Below are 27,709 nucleotides of genomic sequence, written 5' to 3' on the forward strand. Positions count from 1 at the left end.
GGAGGTGAAGAGGAGGGGAGACAGACAGGAGGAAGAAAGGGGGTGAGGAAGAGGGCGGAGGGAGGGGGGTAGGTGAAAAGGAGGGGAGGGGGAGATGGAGAAGCAGAGAGAAAGGAAGAAGGGGAGGTGAAAAGGCAGGGGAGGAGGGGGGAGGTGGAGAGGAGGGGAGGCGAAGAGGAGGGAGGAGGGAGAGGCAGGGAGAGGCCCAGAGCCGGAAGCCGTTGGTGCCCAGTGCATTCTGGGAATATCTGCAGTGGCCCCCTCCCCCCGCTCTCCCCCAGGGACCCCTCCTGCCTTATCCTGCCTTGAAACCAGATGCCACAGAAGGCGGGGAAGGAGGGCGGGCAGGGGTGGGTGGATGGGTGGGTGGGTGGTCCCCCTTGAGGTCCCCTGGGGTGTCCAGAGCCGGGCCCCCTACAGCTGGTCACCAGCAGCTGGTCCCCGGGCCCGGGGGGGCCTGGTTGGAGTCAAAGCAGCGTCACTCATGGAGTCCCCGCGCCCTGAGCTGGCATGCCCAGCTGGGCACCACCAAGGCGCCTTGAGCTGGCTCCCCCAGTTTGGCACCGCCACGGCCTCCTCCCCAACTGCTTCGGGGAGGTGGGGGGTGGGGGTTCCGGTCCACTGGTCCGGTCCGGTCCAGTCCGGCTCGATCCGGGCCCCGGCCGAGGGTTTGGCTCTAAGGGAGAGGAGTCCGGCTAAAGCCGCCTGCTGACAATTGGCCCGCCCTGTCGTCCTCTGCCTCCTGCCCCTGAAATGGCCCACCCTGACCACACGGACTGCTGACCACAAGGCCCACCCTGGCCACATGGACCGCTGACCACACGGCCCGTTGACAATGCGGCCCACCCGGACTACAAGGCCCCCTGACCACATGGCCTACCCTGACATGGCCCGCTGACCACTCGGCCCACCGACCATATGGTTCATTATAACACGGCCCACTGACCACACAGCCTGATGACCGTATGATCCACGGATCACACGGCCCACTGACCACACAGTCCACTGAACACGACCCACTGACCACCTGGCCCGCTGAGCACACAGCTCACTCACAACACGGCCTGTTGACCACACAACCTGACAACGGCCCTTCGGCCGTGCAGCCGACTGACCACGCGGCCCGCCGACCGCACAGTTCACTGACGACTCGGCCCGCTGACAACACGATCCGCTGATGACGTTGCCTACCAACAACCTGTCCCTCTGTCCCCAAGGCCCCCAGACCATACTGCCCGCTGCTTACAATGACACCTCCCACCACTCTGCCCCGCATGTACGGCATCCGGGGGACTGGGAGAGGCGGAGGCCGTGCAGACTGAGTGGAGAGTCCCCCTCCCAGCTCCAGGGCACTTACGGCCGAATCTGTCATTTTATTTATTTGAATTGGTGTCCGTCTCCCCCGTCTAGACTGTAAGCTCGTTGTGGGCAGGGAATGTCACTCTTTTTTACTGTATTGTACTTTCCCAAGCGCTTAGTACAGTGCTCTGCACACAGTAAGCACTCGATAAATATGATTGAATGAATGAAAGGCCCGGCCCGAAGACCCAAGTCTGGCCCACTACAGTCGGTCAGTGGCATTTATTGAGCGCTTACTGTGTGCAGAGCACTGTACTAAGAGCTTAGGAGAGGACAATAGAACCATATAACAGATGCATTCCCTGCTCACAAGGAGCTGATATAGAGGCGGGGAGACAGACTTTAATATAAATAAATAAAAGAACAGATATGGACATAAGCGCTGTGGGGCTGGGAGCGGGAAAGTCAACATCATTACACGGCTCTGAGTTTGCTGTCAGCTGGCTCACCAGTCACGCGGGGACCCTATGAGACCAACCAGCCCCAGGCCCAACCTGGTATCAATCCAGTCCTGCCTACTCAATCGATCGATCAATCAATCAATTGAATTTGTTACGCCTACTCGATCAATCAGTGGTACTTACTGAGGGCTTAGTGTGTGCAGAACACTGTACTAAGGGCGTGGGAGACTAAAATACAACCGAGTCGGTAGACACGATCCTTGCCCTCTCGGATGTTTACAATTTAGTGGGGAAGACAGACACTGAGATAAATTATTATGGTATTTGTTAAGCGCTTACTATGTGGCAGGCACTGTACTAAGAGCTGGGGTGGATCATTTTAATTCTCACCCTACCCCCGTCCCAAAGCAGTGATTAGCCTTATACTCTGCCCTTCCCCCGATGTGTCAACAAAGAAGCAGTGTGGCTCAGTGGAAAGAGCCTGGGCTTGGGAGTCAGAGGTCGTGGGTTCGAATCCCGGCTCTGCCACTTGTCAGCTGTGTGACTGTGGGCAAGTCACTTCACTTCTCTGGGCCTCAGTTCCCTCATCTTTAAAATGGGGATGAAGACTGTGAGCCTCACGTGGGACAACCTGATTACCTTGTACCCACCCAGCGCTTAGAACAGTGCTCTGCACATAATAAGTGCTTAACAAATACCAACATTATTATTATTATTATTACAAGCCAATGGGCTGGACACAGTCCTTGTCCCACGTGGGGCTCACAGTCTCAATCTCCATTTTATAGATGAGGGAACTGGGGCTCAGACAATTGAAGTGCCTTGCCCAGGGTCACACAGCGGACAAGTGGCGGGGCCGGGATTAGAACCCATGACCTTCTGACTCTCAGTCCCAGACTCTGTCCACGATGCCATGCTGCTTCTTTGTTGACAGATCAGGGGAAGGGCAGAGTATAAGGCTAATCACTGCTTTGGGATGGGGGTGGGGTGAGAATTAAAATGATTAAACAGTGTGGATTAGTGGAAAGAGCACAGGCTTGGGAGTCAGAGGTCATGGGTTCTAATCCCAGTTCTGCCACTTGTCTGCTGTGTGCCCTTGGGCAAATCACTTCACTTCTCTGGGCCTCAGTAACCTCATCTATAAAAAGGGGATTAAGACTGCGAGCTTCACATGGGACAACCTGATTACCTTGTATCTCCCCCAGCGCTTAGAACAGTGCTTGGCACAGAGTATGTGCTTAACAAATGCCGTCATTATTATTATCATTATTATTATGATTATTAAAGAGGACAGAGCCAAGTGCACAGGTGACACAGAAGGGAAAGGGAGTAGAGGAAATGAGGACTTAGGAAAGTGTGATTTTAGGAGGATTTTGTACGTGGGGAGAGTCATTGTCTGTCGGGGATGAGGAGGGAGGGCGTTCCAGGCCAGACGCAGGATGTGGGAGAGAGGTTGGCGGCGAGACAGACGAGAGCGGGGTGCGATGAGTAGGTTGACATTAGAAGAGCAAAGAGTGCGGACCGAGCTGGAGTAGGAAATCAGGGAGGTGAGGTAGGAGGGGGCGAGGGGAGGGACGGCTTTAAAGCCGATGGTGAGGACCTTCTGTTTGATGCAGAGTTGGATGGGCGACCACTGGAGTTTCTTGAGGAGCGGGGAAACACGGCCTGAACGTTTTTGTAGAAAAATGATCCAAGCAGTGGGGTTAGTATGTGGGCTGGAGTGGGGAGAGACAGGAGGCAGGGAGGCCAGCGACGAGGCTGATGTGGGGCGAGGCCTTGTCCTAAGCACTGAATGCAATAATAATAATGTTGGTATTTGTTAAGCGCTTACTATGTGCCATGCACTGCTCAAGCACTGGAGTAGATACAAGATAATCAGGTTGTCCCCCGTGGGGCTCACGGTCTTCACCCCCATTTTACAGATGAGGTCACTGAGGCCCACAGAAGTGAAGTGACTGGCCCAAGGTGACAAGACCCAAATAGACCCGAGTGAGAACCAGACAATCCATACAATATATTGGCCCACGGTGACTTATAAATCCTGGCGTAAAGAAGGGAGAGGGCAAATGGCAACAGACATGTAAGCAAAGATGTACATTTTTGTATTACTATTTATATTACCGGTACAAATATTAACAATTTATACATTTGCGCATAGCATTATATAAATATTACATGCTATTGCTATTACTCATCATGACTGTCTATGGATATATCAAATATTATTCAAGAGATTCTGTAATGTAGTTTATTTTAGGGTCTATTTCCCTTGCTGGGTTCCTTGAGGGGAGGGACCGTATCTATTAATTCTATAATGCTCTCTCAAGCACTTAATTAATTCATTCAACCGTATTTATTGAGCGCTTACTGTGTGCAGAGCACTGTACTAAGTGCTTGGAAAGTACAATTTGGCAACAGTGTTCTGGAAACTAAGGCAAGGAGAAGTGAAGTGCTCTGCACAAGGTCACACAGCATGTTTGGGATCGGGAACTCTTAAAGAGCCCCAAGTCAAAGATAAAACAGCATGGAAATCAGCGTGGCCTAGTGAAAAGAGCTCAGGCATGCGAGTCGGAAGAGCTGGGTTCTAATCCCACTTGCCTGTCGTGTGACCAGCTCGACGGAAGCCAGCTGGTCATCACGAAGAACTTCCCACTAGTAGGGAATGAGGAGCAGAGTGGCCTAGTGGGTAGAGCCCGGGCCTGGCACCCAGAAGGACCTGGGTTCTCATCCTGCCTCCGTCACTTGTCTGCTCTCTGATCCTTGGGCAAGTCACTTCACTTCTCTGGGCCTCAGTGACCCCATCTGTAAAATGGGGATTAAGACTGCGAGCCCTGTGTCTACCCTCTAGACAGTGAACTTGTTGTGGGCAGGGAATGTGTCTGTTTATTGTTCTACTAAACTCTCCCAAGCGCTTAGTACAGTGTTCTGCGCACAGAAAGCCCCCCTTTTCCTCAACGTCTCCCCCATCGCCTCGACTGGCTCCCTTTGCTCTACCTTCCTGCCCCAGGCCCCACAGTACTTGTGTATATATGTACATAGCTATCATTCTATTTATTTATATTAATGCCTGTTTACTTGTTTTGATGTGTATATATCTCTCTCTAATCCTATTTATTTATATTGATGTTATTTATGCCCGTTTACTTGTTTTGATGTGTATATATATCTCTAACTCTATTTATATTGATGCTACGGATGCCCATTTACTTGTTTTGATGTGTATATATATACATCTCTAATCCTATTTATTTAGATTGATGCTCTTGAGGCCTGTTTACTTGTTTTGATGTGTATATATATCTCTAATCCTATTTATTTATACTGATGCTATGGATGCCCATTTACTTGTTTTGATGTGTATATATTTCTCTAATTCTCTTTATTTATCTTGATGCTACTGATGTCTGTTTACTTGTTCTGATGTGTGTATATATGTATATATAAAATTCTAATTTATTTATATTGATGCTATTGATGCCTATTTACTTGTTTTGACGTCCATCTCCCCCCTTCTAGACTGTGAGCCCCTTGTGGGCAGGGATTGTCTCACTCTGTTGCTGAATTGTACTTTCCAAGTGCTTAGTCCAGTGTTTTGCACACAGTAAGCGCTCAATAAATACGATTGAATGAGTGAATGAAATACAACTGAATGATTGAACAAATGAATGAATATGTGGGACAGGGACAGTGTCTGACTCGATGTGCTTGCACCTACCCCAGAGCTTAGTACAGTCCCTGGAACATAGTAAGCACTTAACAAATGCCATTTATTATTATTATTTTTATTATTAACGGGAGGCCTGGGAGGGGGTGGGCAAGGGAGGCCAAAATCACAGAGGTCCGCGCAGGCCGGGACGGGGCAGTGTCCAAGCGAGCCGTTGGAGAGCTAGGGAAGCAGCATGGTGTAATGGGTAGAGCCTGGGCCTGAGAGTCAGAAAGTCATGGGTTCTAATCCTGGCTCTGCCCCTTGTCTGCTTCACTGGGCCTCAGTTCCCTCATCTGAAAAATGGGGATTGAGACTGTGAGCCCCATGGGGGACAGGGACTGTGTCCAGCCCCATTTGCTTGTATCCACCCTACTGCTTAGTACGGTGCCTGGCGTACAGTGAATGCTTAGCAGATGCCATCCTCATCATCATTAATCCACCTCAGCGCTTTGAACAGTGTCTGGCACATAGTCTGCCCTGAATATTTATATCGATGTCTGTTCATTTGTATTGACGTCTGTCTCCCCCCTTCTAGACTGAGCTCGCTCTGGGCAGGGAATGTCTCTCTTTCTTGCTGTGCTGGACTTTCTAAGCGCTTAGTCCAGTGCTCTGCACACAGTAAGTGTGCAATAAATATATCCGAATGAATGAATAAATGAACAAAACCACGATTCTATTATATATCTACAATTCTATGTATTTATATTGATGCTAAGCATGGCTCAGTGGAAAGAGCATGGGCTTGGGAGTCAGAGGTCATGGGTTTGAATTCCAGCTCTGCCACTTGTCAGCGGTGTGACTGTGGGCAAGTCACTTAACTTCTCTGGGCCTCAGTGACCTCATCTGTAAAACGGGGATGAAGACTGTGAGCCTCCCGTGGGACAACCTGATGATCCTGTATCTCCCCCAGCGCTTACATCAGTGCTCTGCACATAGTAAGCGCTTAACAAATACCAACATTATTAATATTATTATTGATGCCCATCTACTTGTTCTGTTGTCCGTCTCCCCCCTTCTAGACTGTGAGCCCGTTGTTGGGTAGGGGGATGGTTTCTATTGGTTGCCAAATTGTACTTTCCAAGCCCTCAGTCCAGTGCTCTGCACACAGGAAGCGCTCAATAAATACGATTGAATGAATGAATAAATTATTATCATTATCATCATTATTATTATTATCAGGGCACTGCACGCTTGCGCAGCTTGGGTTTCCAGGCCCCATTGGCCCCCGCACTCCACATGCCCTGCTCCTTCTCGTGACCCCGGCCTGACCCCACGTTGACCCCTCGTTGACCCCTGCGTGGACCCCCCAGCCCCAGGCTGGGGGATTTCGGCCAAGGGCGGGGCCTAGGAGGAGGGCGCCGCCTGCTGGTGACTGGAGGAAAGCTCCGGGCCCGCGCAGCCCCGTGGAGCCCCCTGCCGGCAGCGGGAAGCTACGCCCCGGGACGGGGGAAAATAATAATAATAATGTTGGGATTCGTTAAGCGCTTACTATGTGCAGAGCACTGTTCTAAGCGCTGGGGGAGATACAGGGTGATCAGGTTGTCCCACGTGAGGCTCACGGTCTTCATCCCCATTTTACAGATGAGGTCACTGAGGCCCGGAGAAGTGAAGTGACTTGCCCACAGTCACACAGCTGACAAGGGGCAGAGCCGGGATTCGAACTCATGACCTCTGACTCCCAAGCCCGGGCTCTTTCCACTGAGCCACGCTGTTTCTTATTATCATTATTACATATATTATACATATTATGTCATAATGCATATTATATATGATTATATATGATTATATACATATTGTAATTATTGTTATTATTATGGTATTTGTTGAGTGCTTATTATGTGCCAGGCACTGTACTAAGCGCTGGATGGTTACAAGCAAATCAGGTTGGACAGTAATAATAACAACAATGGCTTGTTAAGCACTTAACTATGTGCTAGGCACTGTAATAAGCACTGGGGTAGATTCAAGCAAATCATGTTGGACAATAATAATAACAATGTTGATGTTTGTTAAGTGCTTACTATGTGCCAAGCACTGTTCTAAGCGCTGGGGTAGATACAAAGTAATCAGGTTGTCCCAGGTAGGGCTCACAGTCTTCATCCCCATTTGACAGATGAGGGAACTGGGGCACAGAGAAGTTAAGTGACTTGCCCAAGGTCACAGCTGACAAGTGGCGGAGCTGGGATTAGAACCCAAATAATGATATTTGTTAAGCGCTTACTAGGTGCCAGGCGCTGTACTAAGCGCTGGGTGGTTACAAGCAAATCAAGGCAGACAGTAATAATAACAATAATGGCATCTGTTAAGCACTTACTATGCGCTAGGCACTGTAATAAGCACTGGGGTAGATTCAAGCAAGTCACGTTGGACAATAATAATAATAATGATAATAATGGTATTTGTTAAGCACTTACTAGGTGCCAGGCACTGTACTAAGTGCTGGGTGGATATGAGCAAATCAGGTTGAACAACAATAAGAATAATAATCATAATAATAATGGTATTTGTTAAGCACTTACTATGTGCCAGGCACTGTATTAAGCACAGGGTGGATACAAGAAAATCAGGTTGGACAATAAAAATAATAATAATAACAATAATAATAATGGTATTTGTTAAGCACTTACTATGTGCCAGGCACTGAACTAAGCACTGGGTTGGACACAGTCCCTGTCCCGCATAGAGATCACAGTTGTATTCAGTACAGTAGTTTACCTGACTACTTGTTTTGTTTTGTTGTCTGTCTCCCCCTTTAAGACTGTGAGCCCGTCGTTGGGCAGGTATTGTCTCTATCTGTTGCCAAATTGTACTTTCCAAGCGCTTAGTATAGTGCTCTGCACACAGTAAGCACTCAATAAATACAACTGAATGAATGAATGAATATTCCCCATTTTACAGATGAGTCTTTGTCCAGCCTGATTTGCTTGTAATAATAATAATGTTGGTATTTGTTAAGCGCTTACTATGTGCAGAGCACGGTTCTAAGCACTGGGGGAGATACAGGGTAATAAGATTGTCCCTCGTGAGGCTCACAGTCTTCATCCCCATTTTACAGATGAGGTCACTGAGGCACAGAGAAGTGAAGTGACTTGCCCACAGTCACACAGCTGACAAGTGGCAGAGCCGGGATTCAAACCCATGACCTCTGACTCCCAAGCCCGGGCTCTTTCCACTGAGCCACGCTGCTTCTCATATCTACCCCACTGGTCCCCAGCGCTCAGTACTGTGTCTGGCATATAGTAAGCACTTAACAAATGCCATAATTATTATTATTAGGAGGGAACTGAGGCCCAGAGAAGTGAAGTTACTTGCCTAAGGTCACAGAGCGGACAAGTGATAGAGCTGGGATTAGAAGCCAGGATCCTCTGACTCCCAGGCCAGGCCGGGCTCTAGCCGCTACACCATGCTGCTTCCCTAATAACGGTATTTGTTAGGAGGTGTGGTTTTAATAAGGCTTTGAAGGGGGGTGGGGAGGGGGAGAGTGTTCGTCTGTCGAATAGAATAATCATAATAATTATGACATTATTCATTCAGTAGTATTTATTGAGCACTTACTGTGTGTAGAGCACTGTACTAAGCACTTAATAACCACACCCGACTCTGATCACACCTGACCATAACAGATGGGATTGGGCGCGTTCCCGGAGGTATGTCCTGAACTTCTCCCTCATACTTGGATTGTGAGCCCCATGGGGGACAGGGACTGTCCAACCTGAGAAACTTGTATCTACTCCAGCACTTAGTGCCTGCCACATAGTAAGCGCCTAACAGATAACCATAAATATTGAGAAGCAGCATGACCTAGTGGAAAGAGCCCGGGCGCGGGAGGCAGAGAGCCTGGGTTCAAATCACGCCTTAACACAGACCATAAAAACAGAAAACAGAACACGCCGTCGGCCGCTCGCAACGCCCCTGCCCTCCTGCTCGTTTGTGCTGCTCCGGGCCCCGGCGGGTGAGGACACCTGGCACCGAGGGATGGAATTTTCCCCCAGCAGCCGAGAAACTCCGAGACGTTGACCCCGGCCCGGGAAACTCATATGGACTGTTTGCGGAGGAGGGGGCGAGGAGATGACACAAAGCTTGCCCTCCTCCCTCCGGGGAAGAAATCAGGCAGTGGACGAAAAGGGTGATACAGAGGTTGGGCTAAAGGACTCCCGGCCTGGCCTGGCCGGGCCTGACGCCCCTCTTTTCCAAGGGTGGAGAAGAGGGCAGGGGGAGTAGAGGAGATCGGAGAGGAGCAATCGGGGAGTAGAGGGAAACAGAGGGCAACAGAAGGGAACAAAGGGGAGAAAGAGCGGCGGGGACCTAGAGGAGAGCAGAAGGATGCAGAGGAGAGCAGAGGGGAGCAGAGGAGAGTAGAAGGGAGCAGAAAAGAGCGGAAGGAAGCAGAAGGGAGCAGAGGAGAGCAGAGGGAAGCAGAAGGGAACAGAGGAGAACAGCGGGGGAGAACAGTGGGGGAGAAGAGGTGAGCAGAGGAGAGCAGCGGGGGAGCAGAGAGCAGTGGAGAGTATATGGGGGCAGTGGAGAGAAGAGGGGAGCAGAGGAGAGGAGAAGAGAACAGAGGAGAGCAGAATGGACCCGAAAAGAGCAGAGGGGAGCTAAGAACGATGGGGAGTATAGGGGAGAAGAGGAGAGCAGAAGGGAGCAGAAAAGGGCAGAGGGGAGCAGAAGGAAGCAGAGGGGAGCAGAGAGCAGTGGAGAGAAGAGGGGAGCAGAGGGGAACAGAGAACAGTGGAGAGTAGAGGGGAGCAGAGGCGAGCAGAATGGAGCTGAAATGAGCAGAGGGGAGCAAAGAATGGTGGGGAGTACAGGGGAGCAGAGGAGAGCAGAAGGGAGCTGAAATGAGCAGAGGGGAGCAAAGAATGGTGGGGAGTACAGGGGAGCAGAGGAGAGCAGAAGGGAGCAGAAAAGAGCAAAGGGGAGCAAAGAATGGTGGGGAGTAGAGGAGAGCAGAAGGGAGCAGAAAAGAGCAGAGGGGAGCAGAAGTGAGCAGAGGAGAAGAGGCGAGCAGAGAGCAGTGGGAAGTGGAGGACAGCAGAGAAGAGTAGAGGGGAGCAGAAGGAAGCAGACGGGAGAGGAGAGAAGTGGAGAGTAGAGGGGAGCAGAGGAGAGCAGAATGGAGCTGAAAAGAGCAGAGGGAAGCAAAGAACTGTGGGGAATAAAGGGGAGTAAAGGAGAGCAGAAGGGAGCCGAAAAGAGCAGAGGGGAGCAGAGGAGAGCAGAGCGGAGCAGAGATCAGTGGAGAGTAGAGGGGAGCCGAGGAGAGAAGAAGGGAGTCAAAAAGAGCAGAGGGGAGGAGAGGAGAGCGGAGCAGAGATCAATGGAGAGTAGAGGGAAGCAGAGGAGAGAAGGGAGCAGAAAAGTGCAGAAGGGAGCAAAGAACTGTGGGGGTAGAGGGGAGCAGAGGAGAGCAGAGGGAGCAGGGGGGCAGGCGGGGTGCGAAGGAAGGTGCCCGGATTCGTCCTCAGGCGGCCAGGTCAGCACCGGGGCCGGTGCCCGGGTCCAGCCCAGCCTGGACGGAGTGACCCCTCGCCCCCTCGGTGTGCCCGGCGGGCAGCGCCCTCCGCCGGACCTCAGAGCCACCCCCCGGCCACGGGAGACGCCGGTCACGGCCCGCCGGCCGCTCGGCCCGGCCAGGCCCGTGGGCCTCTCTCCCGGCGGGCCCGCGGTGGGGGCGGAGAGGGAAGCGGGAGCCCCACCTACCGTCCACGCTGTCCTCGTGGCGGACGTCGAAGCCGTCGTAGGAATCCCAGCGGACCAGCGGGTCGGCGGTGGCGTAGTCCACGGAGACGCTCGGACCGTTCTCCAGGTGCTCCATGCCTGCGGGGAGGCGACGGGTGTCAGCGGCCTGACGGGCTCCGGACGTCCAAGCCCCCTCGCGCACGCCGCCTCGTCTGCCCGCCGTGCCCCATAAGCTCCTTCTGACCGATAATAATAACTGTGGTACTTGTTAAGCACTTACTATGTGCCTGGCACTGTACTATGCGCTGAGGTGGACACAGAACCTGTCCTACATGGGGCTCACGGTCTCCATCCCCATTTGTCGGATGTAGTGACTTGCCGAAGGCCACGTAGCAGACAAGTGACGGAGCTGGGATTAGAACCCATGACCTTCTGACTCCCACGTCCCAAGTAAGATTTAATCCCCATTTTTCCAGATGAGGTAACTGAGGTCCAGAGAAGTGAAGTCACTTGCCAAGGTCACACAGCAGATAAGTGCCGGAGCAGGGATTAGAACCCAGGTCCTACTGATTCCCAGGCCAGTGGTCTATCCACTAGGTCACGACTGATGTACTGTGCTGTCCCAAGTGCTTTGGACAGTGCTCTGCACACAGTAAGCGCTCACTGAATAACACTGATTGATTAACTGACTGTAAGAGCCTTGTGAGCAGGGAATGTGTCTACCAGTTCTGTTGTATTGTACTTTCCCAAGCGCTTAGTACAGTGCTCTGCACACAGTAAGCGCTCAATAAATTCCACTGATTGACAGCAACTGAATCCCAGAGGGGCTGGCCTGGGTCCGGTATTGGCCTAGTGGAACGAGCCCGGGGCTGGGAGTCAGGGGACCCGGGTCCTAATCCCGGTTCCACCACTTGTCTGCTGGGTGACCTTAGGCAAGATTACTTCACTCCTCTGTGCCTCAGTTATATCATCTGAGCCCGTCTTTGGGCAGGGATTGTCTCTATCTGTGGCAGAATTGTCCATTCCAAGCACTTAGTACAGTGCTCTGCACATAGTAAGCGCTCAGTAAATACTATTGAATGAATGAATGAATGGAAAATGGGGATTAAGTCCTACTCCCTCCACCTTGGACAGGAAGCCTCATGTGGGACAGGGCCTGTGTTTACCATGGTTAACTGGTATCTTCCCCAGTGTTTAGTATAGTGTTTAGCACAGAATAAGTACTTAACAAATACCATAGTTTTAGTGGCAAGAGTTTAGCACACAGTAAGCGTTCAATAAATACAATTTGAATTGAAGAGCCCGGGCCCGGGAGTCAGAGGATATAATTGCTATTGTTCTTGTCTGTCCGTCTTCCCCGATTAGACAGTAAGCCCATCAAAGGGCAGGGACTGTCTCTATCTGTTACCGATTTGTCCATTCCAAGCGCTTAGTACAGTGCTCTGCACATAGTAAGCGCTCAATAAATACTATTAAATGATTGAATGAATGAATAATGACAATAATAATTATGGTATTTGTTAAGCACTTACTATGTGCCAAACACTGTTCTAAGCACTGGGCTAAATGCAAGGTAATGAGGTTGTCCCACGTGGGGCTCACAGTCTCAATTCCCATTTTACAGATGAGGTAACTGAGGCACAGAGAAGTAGAGTGACTTGCCCAAGGTCACACAGCAGACAAGTGGCGGAGCCAAGATTAGAACCCGCGACCTCTGACTCCCACGCCCAGGCTCTTTCCACTAAGCCAGGAGTCTTCCCTCCTGGCTCCTGGTTCTAATCCTGGCCGCTGTGTGACCATGGGCAAGTCGCTTCACTTCTCTGAGCCTCAGTTCCCTCATCTGTAAAATGGGGATGGAGACTGTGAGTCCCGTATGGGACAGGGGCTGTGTCCAAACTGATTACCTTGAATCTACCCCAGCACTTAGAACAGTGTTTGGCAAATACCATAATAATAATAATAGTTATTATTATTATTATAACCTTCATTCAGCAGCTAGGGGTGAAGGGGGAACACCAAGAAAATTTAAGAACAGCAGACCCCAACCCATCCCCACCCCTCTCCTGCCTCTCCCCCCAACAGACAGTGACTGAGCTCTCTGTGGGCAGGAACGTGCCTGTTTATTGTCGTACTGTACTCTCCCAAGCGTTTAGTACAGTGCTTTGCACACAGTAAACACTCAATACATCTGACTGAATGAATGCTGGGTCAATAAATCCTCTCCCCATCTTACCCATTCTCCTGCCTCCTCCTCATTGGTCCTGCTCCCCATCAATCGATGGTACTTACTGAGCACTCACTGTGTACAGACACTGTACGAAGCGCTTGGGAGAGTCCAGTACAGACTGTCTGCATCTCCCCGCGGGGCGGCGGGAAGGGGAGGATCCTGATTCTACAATCCGGTTCCCCCGCACCCTTTCCAAATGACCAGGGCAATTGGCTTGGGACAGGCTTGGGATGAGAAGAATAATGATGGTCTTTCTTAAGCGCTTACTATGTGCCAAGCACTTTTGACCCCGGGTCTTTAACTGTTACCCGTCTGCATTTCTTACACCCTCACTAAGCGCTCAGCACTGTGTGAAGCACTGGCATCGGGAAGGCTAATCAGAGCGGACCCAGGCCCGGTCCCACCTGGAGATGCCACGCTAAGCGGGCGGCTCCCCGCTTCCTAGAGAAGCAGCACGGCCCAGTGGCAAGAGCCCGGGCTTGGGAGTCAGGGGTCGTGGGTTCTAATCCCGGCTCTGCCGCTTGTCTGCTGTGTGACCTTGAGCAAGTCACTTCTCTGGGCCTCAGTTTCCCCGCTGGAAAAGGGAGATTAAGACTGTGAGCCCCATGTGGGCCAGGGACTGTGTTCAACCTGATGACGTTGTATCCACCCCAGGGCTTAGAACAGTGCTGGGTACATTGTAAGCACTTAACCAACACCATCACTATTCTTATTATTGATGAGAGAACTGAGGCCCAGAGAGGTGAAGTGACTTGCCCAGGGTCACACACCCGAGACTCGCCCCTGGGTCCTCTGACTCTCAGCTTTGCACTCTTTCCACCAGGTTCCTTTTTGTACGCAAGTACGAGTTTAAGGGGGGTGTGGGGAGGGGTGAAGGGGGATAAGAGTGGGGGAAGGGGAGAGGGCAGGGGGCAGGGTGCAGGGGAGGAGACAGGGGGCCAGGGTGGGGGTGATCATACCTTGAATTTTCTCAGGGCCATAGGAGAACACAAATTCCACTTTGCCATACTCGGGGAACCGCTCATCTGAAACAGGAGACACAAAGGCCAAGCGATGCCCAGATCGCCCCAGAATTGCCCCAGCAATGCTAAAGCCGCCCCAGAGATGCCCAAAAGATGCCCAAGCTTCCCCACAGATGTCCAAAAGATGCTCGAGTTGCCCCAGCCACGTTTAAGCTGTCCCAGAGATGCCCCAGTGATACTCAAGCGATGCCCAAGCTGAGCCAGAGATGCCCCAGAGATGCCCAACCTGCTCCAGAGATGGCCAAGATGCTCAAGCTGTCCCAGAGATGCTCTAGTGATGCCCAAGCTGCCCTAGAAATACCCCAGTGATACCCTAGCTGCCTCAGAGATGCCCCATTGATGCCCAAGAGATGCCCAAGTTGTCCCATTGATGCTCAAGTAATGCCCAAGCTGCCGATGCCCAAGTTGTCCCATTGATGCTCAAGTGATGCCCAGGCTGCCCCAGAAATTCCCTAACAATGCTCAAGGTGTCCTGCTGATGCCCAACTGATGCCCAAGCTGCCCCAGTGATGCCCAAGTGATGTCAAAGCTGCCCCAGTGACGCTTAAGCACTGCTCAACTGCCTCAGATTCCCCAGTGATGCCCAAGATGCCCCAGAGATGCCCAAGCAGCTCCACAGGTGACCCAGTAATTACCAAGCTGCCCCAGAGATGCCTCGACAATGCTCAAGCTGCCCCAGTGATGCCCAAGCTGCCCCAGGGATGCCTCAGCAGTGCTCAATTGCCTCAGATTCCCCATGATGCCCAAGTAGCCCAGGGATGCCCAACCTGCCCCGGAGATGTCCAAGCTGCCCCAGCCGGGCACAGGATGGAGAGGGGACTCAAGTGCAGCCCCCAAGTTGGGGCAGGAGTCTCCGGCTGTCTGTCCCTGTCTGGGGAGGGTTGGGTGGGCAGAGGGCAGGTCTCTAAGATGGACCCTCAGGGGGCGGCAGGGGGAGGAGCGAGGCCGGGGCGGGGGAGGTGGTGGCGAGGTGGGGGCAGCACCTTGGTAGGCGTCGTCCAAGTCGTCCTTCCCGAAGACCACGCCCAGGTCATGGATGGCACACGTGTGGAACTGCACGCGGAAGATGACGTCTCGGTCGGGGCTGCAGTACTTCTTGTGATAGCACTTGAGCTGGGGGTGGGCGGGCGGCCCGAAGACGGACGGACAGATGGACGGACAGAGGGGGCAGACGCAGGGCAGGAGAGAGAAGGACGGTCAGGCCGCAGTCCGGGCCGAGGGGGCTCCGGGCGGGACGAGCCGGCCTCCCGCGGACCACCACCCCCAGCCCACCCTCCCGGCCGGGGGGCCGACTCACAACGGGCCCGGGGGCCGCCCCCAACCGACCCCCAAATCCCAGCCCAGCCCGGGGGGTCCTCCGCCCTAACAGCTGGGGGCAGAGGCCAGCAGCAAGATGCAACGGGAGGGATAGAGGTTACAGGGCAAGGAAAACTTCCTCACAAGGAGGGGAGGAAGATGATACAGGGTGGGATGGGAAGAGGTGGAGGAAGAGGGGGAAAGGAAGCAATTTCCTTCCCCAGAGATTCATTCATTCATGCAGTAGTATTTATTGAGTGCTTATTATGTGCAGAGCACTGTACTGAGCACTGGGAATATACAATTCGGCAACAGATAGAGACAATCCCTGCCCAATGACGGGCTTACAGTCTAATCATAATAAGGTTGATATTCGTTAAGCGCTTACTATGTGCAGAGCACTGTTCTAAGCGCTGGGGTAGGTACAGGGTAATCCGGTTGTCCCACGCGAGGCTCCCAGTTAATCCCCATTTTACAGGGGAGGGAACTGAGGCACAGAGAAGTGAAGTGACTTGCCCACAGGCACACAACTGACAAGTGGCAGATCCACATTCGAACCCATGACCTCTGACTAAGCCCCCAAAGATTCCAGGGTCCCAAGCTTGTAGGACAGAGTTATTAATAATAATAATCAGAATAACAACAATAATTCTGATTTTTAAGCACTTATAATGTGCCAGGCACTGTACTACGCACTGGGGTAGATAAAAGCTAATCAGATTGGAAACATTCCATGTCCCACATGGGATTTATGGTCTTCATCCTCATTTCACAGATGAGGGAACTGAGGCCCAGAGAGTTGAAGTGACTTGCCCAGGGTCACCCAGCAGACAAGAGTCAGAGTAGGGATTAGAACCCAGGTCCTTCTGACTCTCAGGCCCATGCGCTATCCACCACTAGACCACACTGCTTCTCTAAGAGAAGTGAAGTGCCTTGCCCAAAGCCACCCAGAAGACAAGTGGCAGAGCCAGAATTAGAACCCAGGTCTCTCTGACTCCCACCCCCGTGCTCTACCATGAGAAGCAGCATGGCCTAGTGGATAAGACAGGGGCCTGGGAGTCAGTAGGTCAAGGGTTCTAATTCTGGCTGTGCCATTTGTCTGCTTTGTGACCTTGGGCAAGTCACTTCACTTCTCTGGGCCTCAGTGCCCTCATCTGTCAAATGGGGATGAAGACTGGGAGCCTCACGGGTGACCGGGACTGTGTCCAACCTGATTTGCCTGGATCCACCCCAGTGCTTAGAAAAGTGCTGGCACATTGTAAGCGTTTAACAAGTACCGTAGTTCCACCCATTAGGCCACGCCACTTCCAGAGTCGTGCACATAGTGGGAACTGAATGAATGCTGGACTGGTCAGGTCAGAGAGGGAAAGAGTCAGCCGTCCTCGTCCTTGGAGCTCCTCCCCAGCCACATTTCCTGCTCCAAACAGACAGGAGCGTGGGGGAAAATGGGAAAAAGCCAGGAGGTGTGGCCAGTGGGAGGGGACGTGGCCAGAGGATAATAATAATGTTGGTATTTGTTAAGCGCTTACTATGTGCCCGGCACTGTTCTAGGCACTGGGATAGATACAAGCTAATCAGGTTGTCCCCCGTGGGGCTCACAGTTTTCATCCCCATTTTCCAGATGAGGTCACTGAGGCCCAGAGAAGTGAAGTGACTTGCCCAAGGTCACACAGCTGACAAGTGGATGGGAGCGAGGCCAGGGGGAGGGGCCGCGAGTCATCACCATGACAACCCCTTTGAGGAGCAGGCAGGGCTCGATGGCCATCATGGTATTTGTTAAGATTTTACTATGTCAGGCAAAGTACTAAACACCGGGGTGGATTCAAGCAAATCAGGTTGTTTTTAGAGAAGCAGCGTGGTTCAGTGGAAAGAGCTCGGGCTGGGGAGTCAGAAGTCATGGGTTCAAATCCCGGCTCTGCCGCTTGTCAGCTGCATGACTTTGGGTGAGTCACTCAACTTCTCTGGGCCTCAGTAACCTCATCTATAAAATGGGCATTAAGACTGTGAGCCCCACGTCGGACAACTGATCAACTTGCATCCTCCCCAGCGCTTAAACCAGTGCTTTGCACATAGTAAGCATTTAACAAATGCCATCATCATTATTATTATTATGGTATTTGTTAAGTGCTTATTATGTGCCAAGCACTGTAGTAAGCACTGGGGTGGATACAAGCAAATTGGGTTGGACACAGCCCCTGTCCCACGTGGGGTTCACAGTCTCAATCCCCATTTTCCAGATGAAGTCACCAAGGACCAGAGAAGTGATTTGCCCAAGGTCACCCAGCACTCAAGTGGTGGAGCCGGGCTATATAGTAGACAAGTGACAGGGTCAGGATTAGAACACATGACCTTCTGACTCCCAGGCCCGGGCCCTATCCACTACATCTTGCTGCTTCCCCCATAAGTGTGGTATTTGTTAAGTACTCACTATGTGCCAGGCACTACACTAAGCGCTGGGGTGGATCCAAGCAAATCGGATAGGACACAGTCCCTGTCCCACATGGGGCTGAGAGTCTCCACGCCCATTTTCCAGATGAGGGAACCGAGGCCCAGAGAAGCAAAGTGATTTGCCCGAGGCCACACTGCGGGCAGGTGGTGGAGCCGGGATTAGAACCATGACCTTGTGACTCCCAGGCCCGGGCTCTAGCCATTAGGCCATGCTGGTCCTCTGCCTCGATGGTCATCAGAGGTTGGTGGGGGACAAGGGGGGAGGTCGTGTCCGGGGAGGGGGCATGGAGTCCTCACCAGGATATCGCCCTTGAGCAGCAGGCCTGGCTCGATGGTGATGCAGATGCTGGTCTGGCTGTCTCCTCGTACGTTGCTGCGGTTGGTTGGGCGGTGGGGAGGGGGCAGAGTGGGGATGGGGTGACGGGGTGGGGAGAGACCGTGATGGAGAGAGGGGTCTGGGGGTGGGAAACCCAGAGCACAGGGCTTCTCCCCTTTCCCTGCCCCCTTCCCCCTCTCCTCTTCCCCCTCTCCTCCCCTCTTCCAATACCTCCCCCTCCCCTTCTCCTTTACCTCCCCCGGGCCCCTCCCCACCTTCACCCCCATGCCACCCCCCCATCAAACCCAAACTCCTCACCACTGGCTTTAAAGCCCCCCATCCCCTTGCCCCCTCCTACCTCATCTCCCTTCTCTCCTACTGCAACCCAATCAATCAATCGTATTTATTAATACTAACAATAACGATGCCATTTGTTAAGTCTGTTTATTTGTCTTGATGCCTGTCTCCCTCCTCTTGACTGTGAGCCAGTCATGGGCAGGGAACGTGACTGGTGATTGTGGTATTGTACTTTCTCAAGCCTCGGTACAGTGCTCTGCACACATTGAGCACTTACTAAATACGACTGAATGAACGAATGAGTGTGTCAACCACTGTTCTAATCGCTGGAGTAAATATGAGGTAATCAAGTATGGTATACTGTATTAAGCGCTTGGTGGAATTTCATTCATTCAATTGTATTTATTGAGTGCTTTCTGTGTGCAGAGCACTGTACTAAGCGCTTGGAATGTACAATTCGGCAACAGATAGAGACAATCCCTGCCCAATAACGGGCTTGGAATACCATGCAACAGTAACACAGAGACATTCCCAGCCTGCACACTCTGCTCCGCTAATGCCAAAATAATAATAATTGTGGCATTCGGTCAGCACTTACTATGTGCCAGGCACTGTATTAAGCGCTGGGATAGATAAAAGATCATCAGGTTGGACACGGCTCCTGTCCAACGTAGGGCTCCTAGTCACAATCCCCATTTAATAGATGAGGTAATTGAGCCACAGAGAAGTTTAGTGACTTCCCAAGGTCCCACAGCAGACAAGTGGCAGAGCCGGGATTAAAACCCAGGTCCTTCTGACTCCCAGAGCCAGGGTCTAACCACTAAGCCACGCTTAGTTCCTCTACTGACTGCACCTCAATCTCCTCTATCCGGCCACCAACCCCTTGCCCACGTCCTGCCTCTGGCCCGGCATGCCCCTTCCCATGGGGCAGACCACCATTCTGCCCAGAATGAGCACTCAAAAAATGCGATGGGTTGATTGACTGAACCCATTTTACAGCAGGAAAGCTGAGACTCAGTAGCCGGGGGCCGGGGGCTGGTAAACAGCAGGGGCCGTAGGAACCATAAATGACCCCACCACCGGACAGTCGTCCGCCTCGTCAGGCCCTGCCCCCGGTCGCAGTGAGCGGGAGCCCCCGGGAGTGACTTACTAGATGCCAGACGTGTAGACAAGCTGCATGGCCTGGTAGATTTTGAGGAAGGGGCGGCAGCCTGTGAGGGCGGGAGGAGAGGGGTGTTGGCGATGGGCCTGGGGAGCTGGGGAGAGATGGGGGGGCGAGGGAGGGAGGCGAGAGTGGGAAGGAGTCGGGGGAGACGGAAAGAAGGGAGGGAGGAGGAGGAAGGGAGAGAGGAAGGGGGAGGGAGAGAAGGGGCAGAAAAGGGGGTGAAAGGGGTGGAAGGAAGGGAATGGAAGGAGGGAGGTAGAGAAATATCACTAAAGTATGCCCTTCCTCACCATCCAAACAGCTACAGTGTTAATACAATCATTCTATCCCTCCTGGATGACTGCACCAGCCTCCTCGCTGACCTCCCTGCCTCCTGTCTCTCCCCCACTCCAGTCCATATTTCACTCTGCTGCCTGGATCATTTTTCTACAAAAACGTTCAGGACGTGCCATCCCGCTCCTCAAAAATCTCCAGTGGTTGCCCATCCACCTCTGTATTAAACAAAAACTCTTCACCGTTGGCTTTAAAGCCGCCCATCCCCTTGCCCACTCCTACCTCACTTCACTACTGTCCTTCTACAACCCAACTCATATGCTCTGCTCCCCTGATGCCACTAACCTTCTCGAGGTGCCTCCATCTCACTTTCTCACTGCCCACCCCTAGCCCACATCCTGCCTCTGGCCTGCAACGCCCTCCCTCCTCAAATCCACCAACGACTCTCTCCGGCTTCAAAACCCCATCGAAGGCCCATCTCCTCCAAGAGGCCTTCCCTGACTGAGCCCTGCCACCTTTCCTCTTCTCCGCCTCCCTTTTGCATCACCCCGACTTGCTCCCTTTGCTCTGCCCCCCTCCCAGCCCCACACCTCTTTTGCCCATATCTGTCATTTAATATATTTTTATATTAATGTCTGTCTCCCCTCAACAGACTATAAGCTCACTGTGGGCAGTGCTGTATTGTGATGATGATGATGATGATGATAGTATTTGTTAAGTGCTGTCTATATGTCAAGCACTGTTCTAAGCCCTGGGGTAGATACGAGCTAATCGGTTTGGACTCTGTCCCTGTCCCACGTGGGGCTCACAGTCTCAATCCCCATTTTACGGATGAGTTCACCGAGGCCCAGAGAAGCGAGGCGACTGGCCCAAGGTCACACGGCAGATAAGTGTACTCTCCCGAGCACTCAGTACAGTGCTCTGCACATAGTAAGTGCTCAATAAATGAGATTGAACAAATGAATGAATGGGAAGGGAGAGAAGAGGGAGGGAGAGAGGGGGATGGATGGAGGGAAACAGAGGGAGAGAGAGAGAAGGGGGAAAGGGAGAGGAAGCGGGGGTCAAAGGGGGTGAGGAGGGCAGGGTGAGGCGGCACCTCCTCTGAACTCGAAGTCGGGGACGCCGTGCATGATAACGTGGTGCAGAAACAGCGGCTTGTTGTTCATCTTGATGGAGCCGGACAGCAGCCCGCTGAAGTAGTGGACGTACCTGTGACCGGAAGGACGGAAGGACGGTCCGGAGAGGGGCCAGATGGTCCCTTCTGACCGCCACCCCCTCAGGCTGCTGTCCCCATTCCTACTCCACGTCTCTCTTCAGCCCCCCCATCCCTCCCCACCCCCGTGCCTAGCTCTGGCCAGAACCGGGGAGCAGGCTGGGGGCGGAGGGGAGAGGTGAGCCTTGCTTGGTAGGGGACCCCCACCCCCGCATGCCGAGGTCCGAAAGGGCTCAGATTCCTGAAGGTGTGACGACCCCTCAGCGCCCACCAAGGGTCACGGCTCCCCGCCAACCCTCTCCCGGGTGGCGGGGGCAGGACACCGGGGTTCCATCCCGGCCTGGCCCATCTGGCTTCTTGGCAGCCTGCTCTGGGACCAAACTGGGCTCCAGGGGGAAGGGAGGAGGACGACGAGGAAGGTGGGGAAAGGGAAAGGATGGGGGTGTGAGGAAAAGGAGGAGGAGGAGAAGGAGGAAGAAGAAGAGGAAGAGGAGGAGGAGGAGGGTAGGGAGAGGGGAAGGATGGGGACAGCGAGGATGAGGAAAAGGAGGAGGAGGAAGAGCAGGAGGAGGAGGGAGGGGATAAGGGAAGGATAATAATAATAGTAATAATAGTGGTATTTGTTAAGCGCTTACTGGGTCCCAGGCATGGTACTAAGAGCTGGGCTAGATGCAAGCAAATTGGGTTGGATCCAATCCGTGTCCCACCTGTGGCTCACAGTCTCAATCCCTATTTTACAGATGAGGGAACTGAGACCCAGAGAAGTGAAGTGACTTGCCAAAGGTCGTACAGCAGACAAGTGGCAGAGCCGGGATTAGGGAGGAAGAGGAGGAAGAGGAGGAAGAAGAGGAGTAGGAGGAGTAGTGGGGGTGGCGGAGAGGAGGAGAGATAGGAGGCTAGGCTTCAGGAAGCACTTCCCAACCGCCCGGCCCGGAGAGCCAGGGAGGATGAGGAGGTTTCTTCCCTGGAGCCAACCAAGCTGTCTGAGTTGGGAGAGGGGCGTCTTCCTGCTCAGAGGTAGGGTGTTGCCCGGGATGACCTCTGCAGAGCAGGGCCAGCTGGAAGCATCGCTGAGGGACCCAAGGGCCCCGACACCCGCTGGGAGGTCCCCAGAGTTAGCAAGTGGGCCTCAGGACCACACCTTTCCGGAATTTAGCCTCTCTGGGCCCCCCACCCTGCTTTTAAAGTCTGTCGGTAGCATTTATTGAGCACTTACTGTGCGCAGAGCATTTGACTAGGCACTTGAGAGAGGACAATCAACAATAGACAGACACGCAGCCCTCAAACCCCTCGCCCCCTCCTACCTCACCTCGCTGCTCTCCTACTCCAGCCCAGCCCGCACACTCTGCTCCTCTAATGCCAACCCTCTCACTGGGCGTCCATCTCACCTATCTCACCTCTGACTTCTCACCCACGTTCCGCCTCTGGCCTGGAACGCCCTCCCTCCCCAAATCCGACAGACAGTTCCTCTCCCCACCTTCCAAGCCTTATTCAAGGCCCATGTCCTCCAAGAAGCCTTCCCTGACTGAGACCCCCTTTCCTCTTCTCCCACTCCCTTCTGGGTCACTCTGACTTGTTCCCTTTCTTCATCCCTCTTCCCAACCCCACACATGTACGTCCACCTCCATCATTTACTTCTTTCTATGAATATCTGTCTCCCCCTCTAGACTGTGAGATCATTGTGGGCAGGGAATATGTCTGTTCCATTGACCTATTGTACTCTCCCAAGCACTCAGTACAGTGCTCTGCACACAGTGAACGCTCAATAAATACGGTCGACTGACACCCTCTCATGGTTCCCTCAGATTTCTTCTGGGGCCGATCCAGTCGGACCCATTTCCCAGCAGTGTTTGTGATCCGATCTCTCTGGGGGGCTGAGGGAAGGGCCTCAGGTCTTCCCTCCGGGGTCCGGAGCCCCAGAGCCGTCCGACTGTCCTGGCCTAAGGACCTTGGAGAGGCCGGTCAGTCTCTCCGGCCTCAGCCTCGCGGTCACCGTCCATCAGGGCCTGGAGCCGCAGTGATCCTGCTGCTTCCCACGTGGCTAATTTCCTTGAACGTCTGTCCCCCTACAGACTAGAAGCTCTCCTCGGGTAGGGATCGCATCTCCCAACGCGACCGTCCCCTCCCAAGCTCTTAGCCCAGGGCTCCGTGCACCGTAAGCGCTCGATAAATACCGCCGATTGATTGATCGGGAGAGGGACCCAGCCGGTCCAGAGGTTCCGGGCCCCAGGGTGGCGGCCCCGGCCCGGACGATGTCGGAGCCGGCCCGCGGGGTCCTGGAGTTCCGGGGGGTGGGGCTGGGGGGGGGGGGACTCGGGGAGGGGGTCCGAGGGGCCTCAGAGAGAGGTGAGTGCAAGGGAAGGGTTGCCCTGGGGAGCCCTGCCCTGCCACAAGGAACTCTGGGAAAATCCACAGTGGCGGGCATCTGTCCAGCCCCTGGTGTGGTAATGGAAAGTGTCCTCCAGGGCACAGTGAGCCCTGGTGCCGGGCAGACACCCACCCCTCCCCACCCCCCCGCCATCCACCCACCCCTCCCGGAGCCCGGGGGGAGAGCCTCCCCGTCTCCCACTACCTCCCCCACAGAGTCCTGGGACAAGTTGCGCTGGAACAAAGGGTCAGAGCACATACATGAAGACCACATGTGCATATACAGGCATACACACACACACACACACACACACACACACACACACACCCTGGACTCGTGTCCATCCTCGTTGCTGGGCTCAGCCCCCCGACCCCACCCGAACAGCTGGAGGCCGGAAGGGGGGCTCTCCCAGTGGTGGGTCCCGGGCAGTGGCAGGCAGAAATGAACCACACAAAGGCCACCGGCTCATGGGAACTGCTCGGTTCTGGCCGCTCGGGGCTGGACTTCCCCAAGCTGGGCTCCCACGATAGGCCAGCTGGACGGCTACCGGCAGAGCGGTCCCGAGAGAGTAGTCCCGGCGGAGCAGTCCCGGTAAAGCAGCCCCGGCAGAGTAGTCCCAGCAGAATAGTCCCAATGGAGCAGCTCCAGCAGAGCAGTCCCAGAAGACCAGTCCCGGGAGAACAGTTCCGGCAGAGGGATCCCAACAAAGCGGTCCCGGAAGAGCGGCCCCGGTAAAGCAGCCCCAGCAGAGCAGTCCCGGCAGAGCAGTCCCAGCAGAGCAGTCTCGGCAGAACAGTCCCAGAAGAGTAGTCCTGGGACAGCAGTCCCGGCAGGGCCGTCCCAGCAGGGTAGTCCCGGCAGGGGAGTCCCAGCAGAGCTATCCCGGCAGAGCAGTCCCGGCAGAGCAGTCCCAGAAGAAGAGTCCCAGCAGGAGCGACCCAGCCGAATGGCTCTTACAGAGCAACCCCAGCGGTGCAGTCCCAGCAGGCCTATTCCCAGCAGAGGAGTCCCGGCAGAGCAGACCCAGCGGAGCAGTCCGGGCTGAAAAATCGCGGCAGAGCATCGCCGACGTAGCGGCTGGGTTAGAGAAGTCCCAGAAGAGCAGTCCTAGCGGAGCTACCCTGGCAGAGTGGCTCTGACAGAGCAGTCCCGGCAGAGTAGTCCCAGCAGCACAGTCCTAGCGGAGCAGTCCCGGAGAAAAGTCCCGGCGGAGCGACCCCGGCAGGGTGGCTCCGACGGAGCAGTCCCAGCAGCAGAGCGGTCCTGGAAGAAAAGTCCCAGCAGAGGGACCCTGGCAGAGTGGCTCTGATAGAGCGGCCCCGGCGGAGCGGTCCCGGCACGGCGGTCCCGGCAGCAGTCCCGGCGGAAAAGTCCCGGCGCGGCGGTCCCGGCCGCGGGTCCCCAGGGCGGCAGACCTCAGAGTTGAGGTCGGAGAGGGTTTCCCGCCGCGGCGCCCCCTCCTTACCCCGGTGCCACTTCCTCCCACCCGCCTGGGGACCCGACCCGGCCTCTGTCAGCTTCCTCTTCCTCCTCCTCCTCCCCGAGGGGACCGGCCCAGACCTGCCCGGACCCCCGGGGCCCCACGGGGAACGGCTCCCCCCACCCCCACCGCCCCCAGCGTCCTTCCTCCTGCAGAGAGAGGGACGGCAACGGTTCCTGGGGCCTGTAAGCGGCTGCACACACGTGCGCATACATGTTCCCAGGCACGCGGCCACGCACGTGTCCACACACGCTCCCAGGCACGCGGCCACACACACACGCTCCCAGGCACGTGGCCACACACCTGTGCCCACCCATGCCCTGCGGGCACACAGACACACACATACGCTCACACATGCACACACATGTTCCTCAGCTCCCTCATCCCTTATAATAATAATCATAATCATAATGGTATTTATTAAGCACTTACTATGTGCCAGGCACTGTACTAAGTCCTGGGGGGAATGCAAACAAATCGGGTTGTACACCATCCCTGTCCCACGTGGGGTTCTCGGTCTCTACCCCCATTTGACAGACGAGGTCACTGAGGCCCAGAAAAGGAAAGTGACTTGCCCAAGGTCACACAGCAGACAAGTGGCAGAACCGGGATTAGAACCCACGACCTTCTGACTCCCAGGCCCGGGCTCTATCCATTACGCCATGCTGCTTCCCTTCATTACCCTTTTTTTGTTAATGAGATGTACATCACCCTGATTCTATTCATTTGCTATTGTTTTAATGAGATGTTCTTCCCCTCGATTCTATTTATTGCCATTGTTCTCGTCTGTCCGTCTCCCCGGATTAGACCGTAAGCCCCTCAAACGGCAGGGACCGTCTCTATCTGTTGCCGACTTGTTCATTCCAAGCGCTAGTACAGTGCTCTGCACATAGTAAGCGCTCAATAAATACTATTGAATGAATGAATGATAATAATAATCATGGTATTTGTTAAGCGCTTACTATGTGCCAGGCACTGTACTAAGCGCTGGGGTGGATACAAGTAAATTGGGTTGGACCCAGTCCCTGTCCCAGGTGGGGCTCACAGTCTCAATAATTGTGGGTGGGGAATTTATTCATTCATTCATTCACTCAATCGTATTTATTGGGCGTTTTTACTGTGTGCAGAGCACTCTACTAAGCGCTTGGAAAGTACAATTCTACAACAAATAGAGACAATCCTTACCCAACAATGGGCTCTGCTGTATTAGTTGTAATAATAATAATAAAAATGATAATGGTATTTGTTAAGCATTTACTCTGTGCCAAGCACTGTTCTAAGCACTGAGGTAGACGCAAGGTCATCAGGTTGTCCCACGTGGGGCTCACAGGCTTCATCCCCATTTTACAGATGAGGTAACTGAGGCACAGAGAATAATAATAATGATACTTTACACTCACTCCCTCGGTGAACTCATTCGCTCTCACGGCTTTGACTACCATCTCTATGCAGATGACACGCAGATCTACATCTCCGCCCCTGTCCTCTCCCCCTCCCTTCAGGCTCGCATCTCCTCCTGCCTCCGGGACGTCTCCACCTGGATGTCTGCCCGCCACCTAAAACTCAACATGAGCAAGACTGAGCTCCTCATCTTCCCTCCCAAGCCCGGTCCGCTCCCAGACTTCTCCATCACCGTGGATGGCACGACCATCCTTCCCGTCCCGCAGGCCCGCGATCTCGGTGTCATCCTTGACTCGTCCCTCTCGTTCACCCCACACATCCTATCCGTTACCGAGACCTGCCGGTTTCACCTCTACGATATCGCCAAGATCCGCCCTTTCCTCTCCACCCAAACGGCTACCTTACTATTACGGGCTCTCGTTATATCCCGGCTAGACTACTGTGTCAGCCTTCTCTCTGACCTCCCTTCCTCCTCTCTCGCCCCGCTCCGGTCTATTCTTCACTCCGCTGCCCGGCTCATCTTCCTGCAGAAACGATCTGGGCATGTCACTCCCCTTCTTAAACAACTCCAGTGGTTGCCTATCGACCTCCGCTCCAAACAAAAACTCCTCACTCTAGGCTTCAAGGCTCTCCATCACCTTGCCCCTTCCTACCTCTCCTCCCTTCTCTCTTTCTACCGCCCACCCCGCACGCTCCGCTCCTCTGCCGCCCACCTCCTCGCCGTCCCTCGGTCTCGCCTATCCCGCCGTCGACCCCTGGGTCACGTCCTCCCGCGGTCCTGGAACGCCCTCCCTCCTCACCTCCGCCAAACTGATTCTCTTTCCCTCTTCAAAACCTTACTTAAAAATCACCTCCTCCGAGAGGCCTTCCCAGACTGAGCTCCTCTTCCCCCTCTACTCCCTCTGCCATCCCCCCTTTACCTCTCCGCAGCTAAAGCCTCATTTTCCCCTTTTCCCTCTGCTCCTCCACCTCTCCCTTCCCATCCCCACAGCACTGTACCCGTCCGCTCAACTGTATATATTTTCGTTACCCTATTTATTTTGTTAATGAATTGT

At 53.8% G+C, this 27,709-nt stretch overlaps 1 protein-coding gene across 1 annotated transcript in view; it reads right to left on the minus strand.

The window, feature by feature from the left end:
• The window catches only part of LOC103166230 (tensin-1-like), a 199,331-nt gene that overhangs the window by 83,628 nt on the left and 87,994 nt on the right, over window positions 1–27,709 (minus strand). The window contains 6 exon segments of the mRNA XM_029063050.1: window positions 11,170–11,286; window positions 14,335–14,400; window positions 15,381–15,510; window positions 18,439–18,514; window positions 19,905–19,965; window positions 21,289–21,401. Of these exon segments, the coding sequence (XP_028918883.1) occupies window positions 11,170–11,286; window positions 14,335–14,400; window positions 15,381–15,510; window positions 18,439–18,514; window positions 19,905–19,965; window positions 21,289–21,401 (563 nt within the window).

This window comes from Ornithorhynchus anatinus, chromosome 1, assembly GCF_004115215.2.
Source record: "Ornithorhynchus anatinus isolate Pmale09 chromosome 1, mOrnAna1.pri.v4, whole genome shotgun sequence".
Taxonomy (NCBI): Eukaryota; Metazoa; Chordata; class Mammalia; order Monotremata; family Ornithorhynchidae; genus Ornithorhynchus; species Ornithorhynchus anatinus.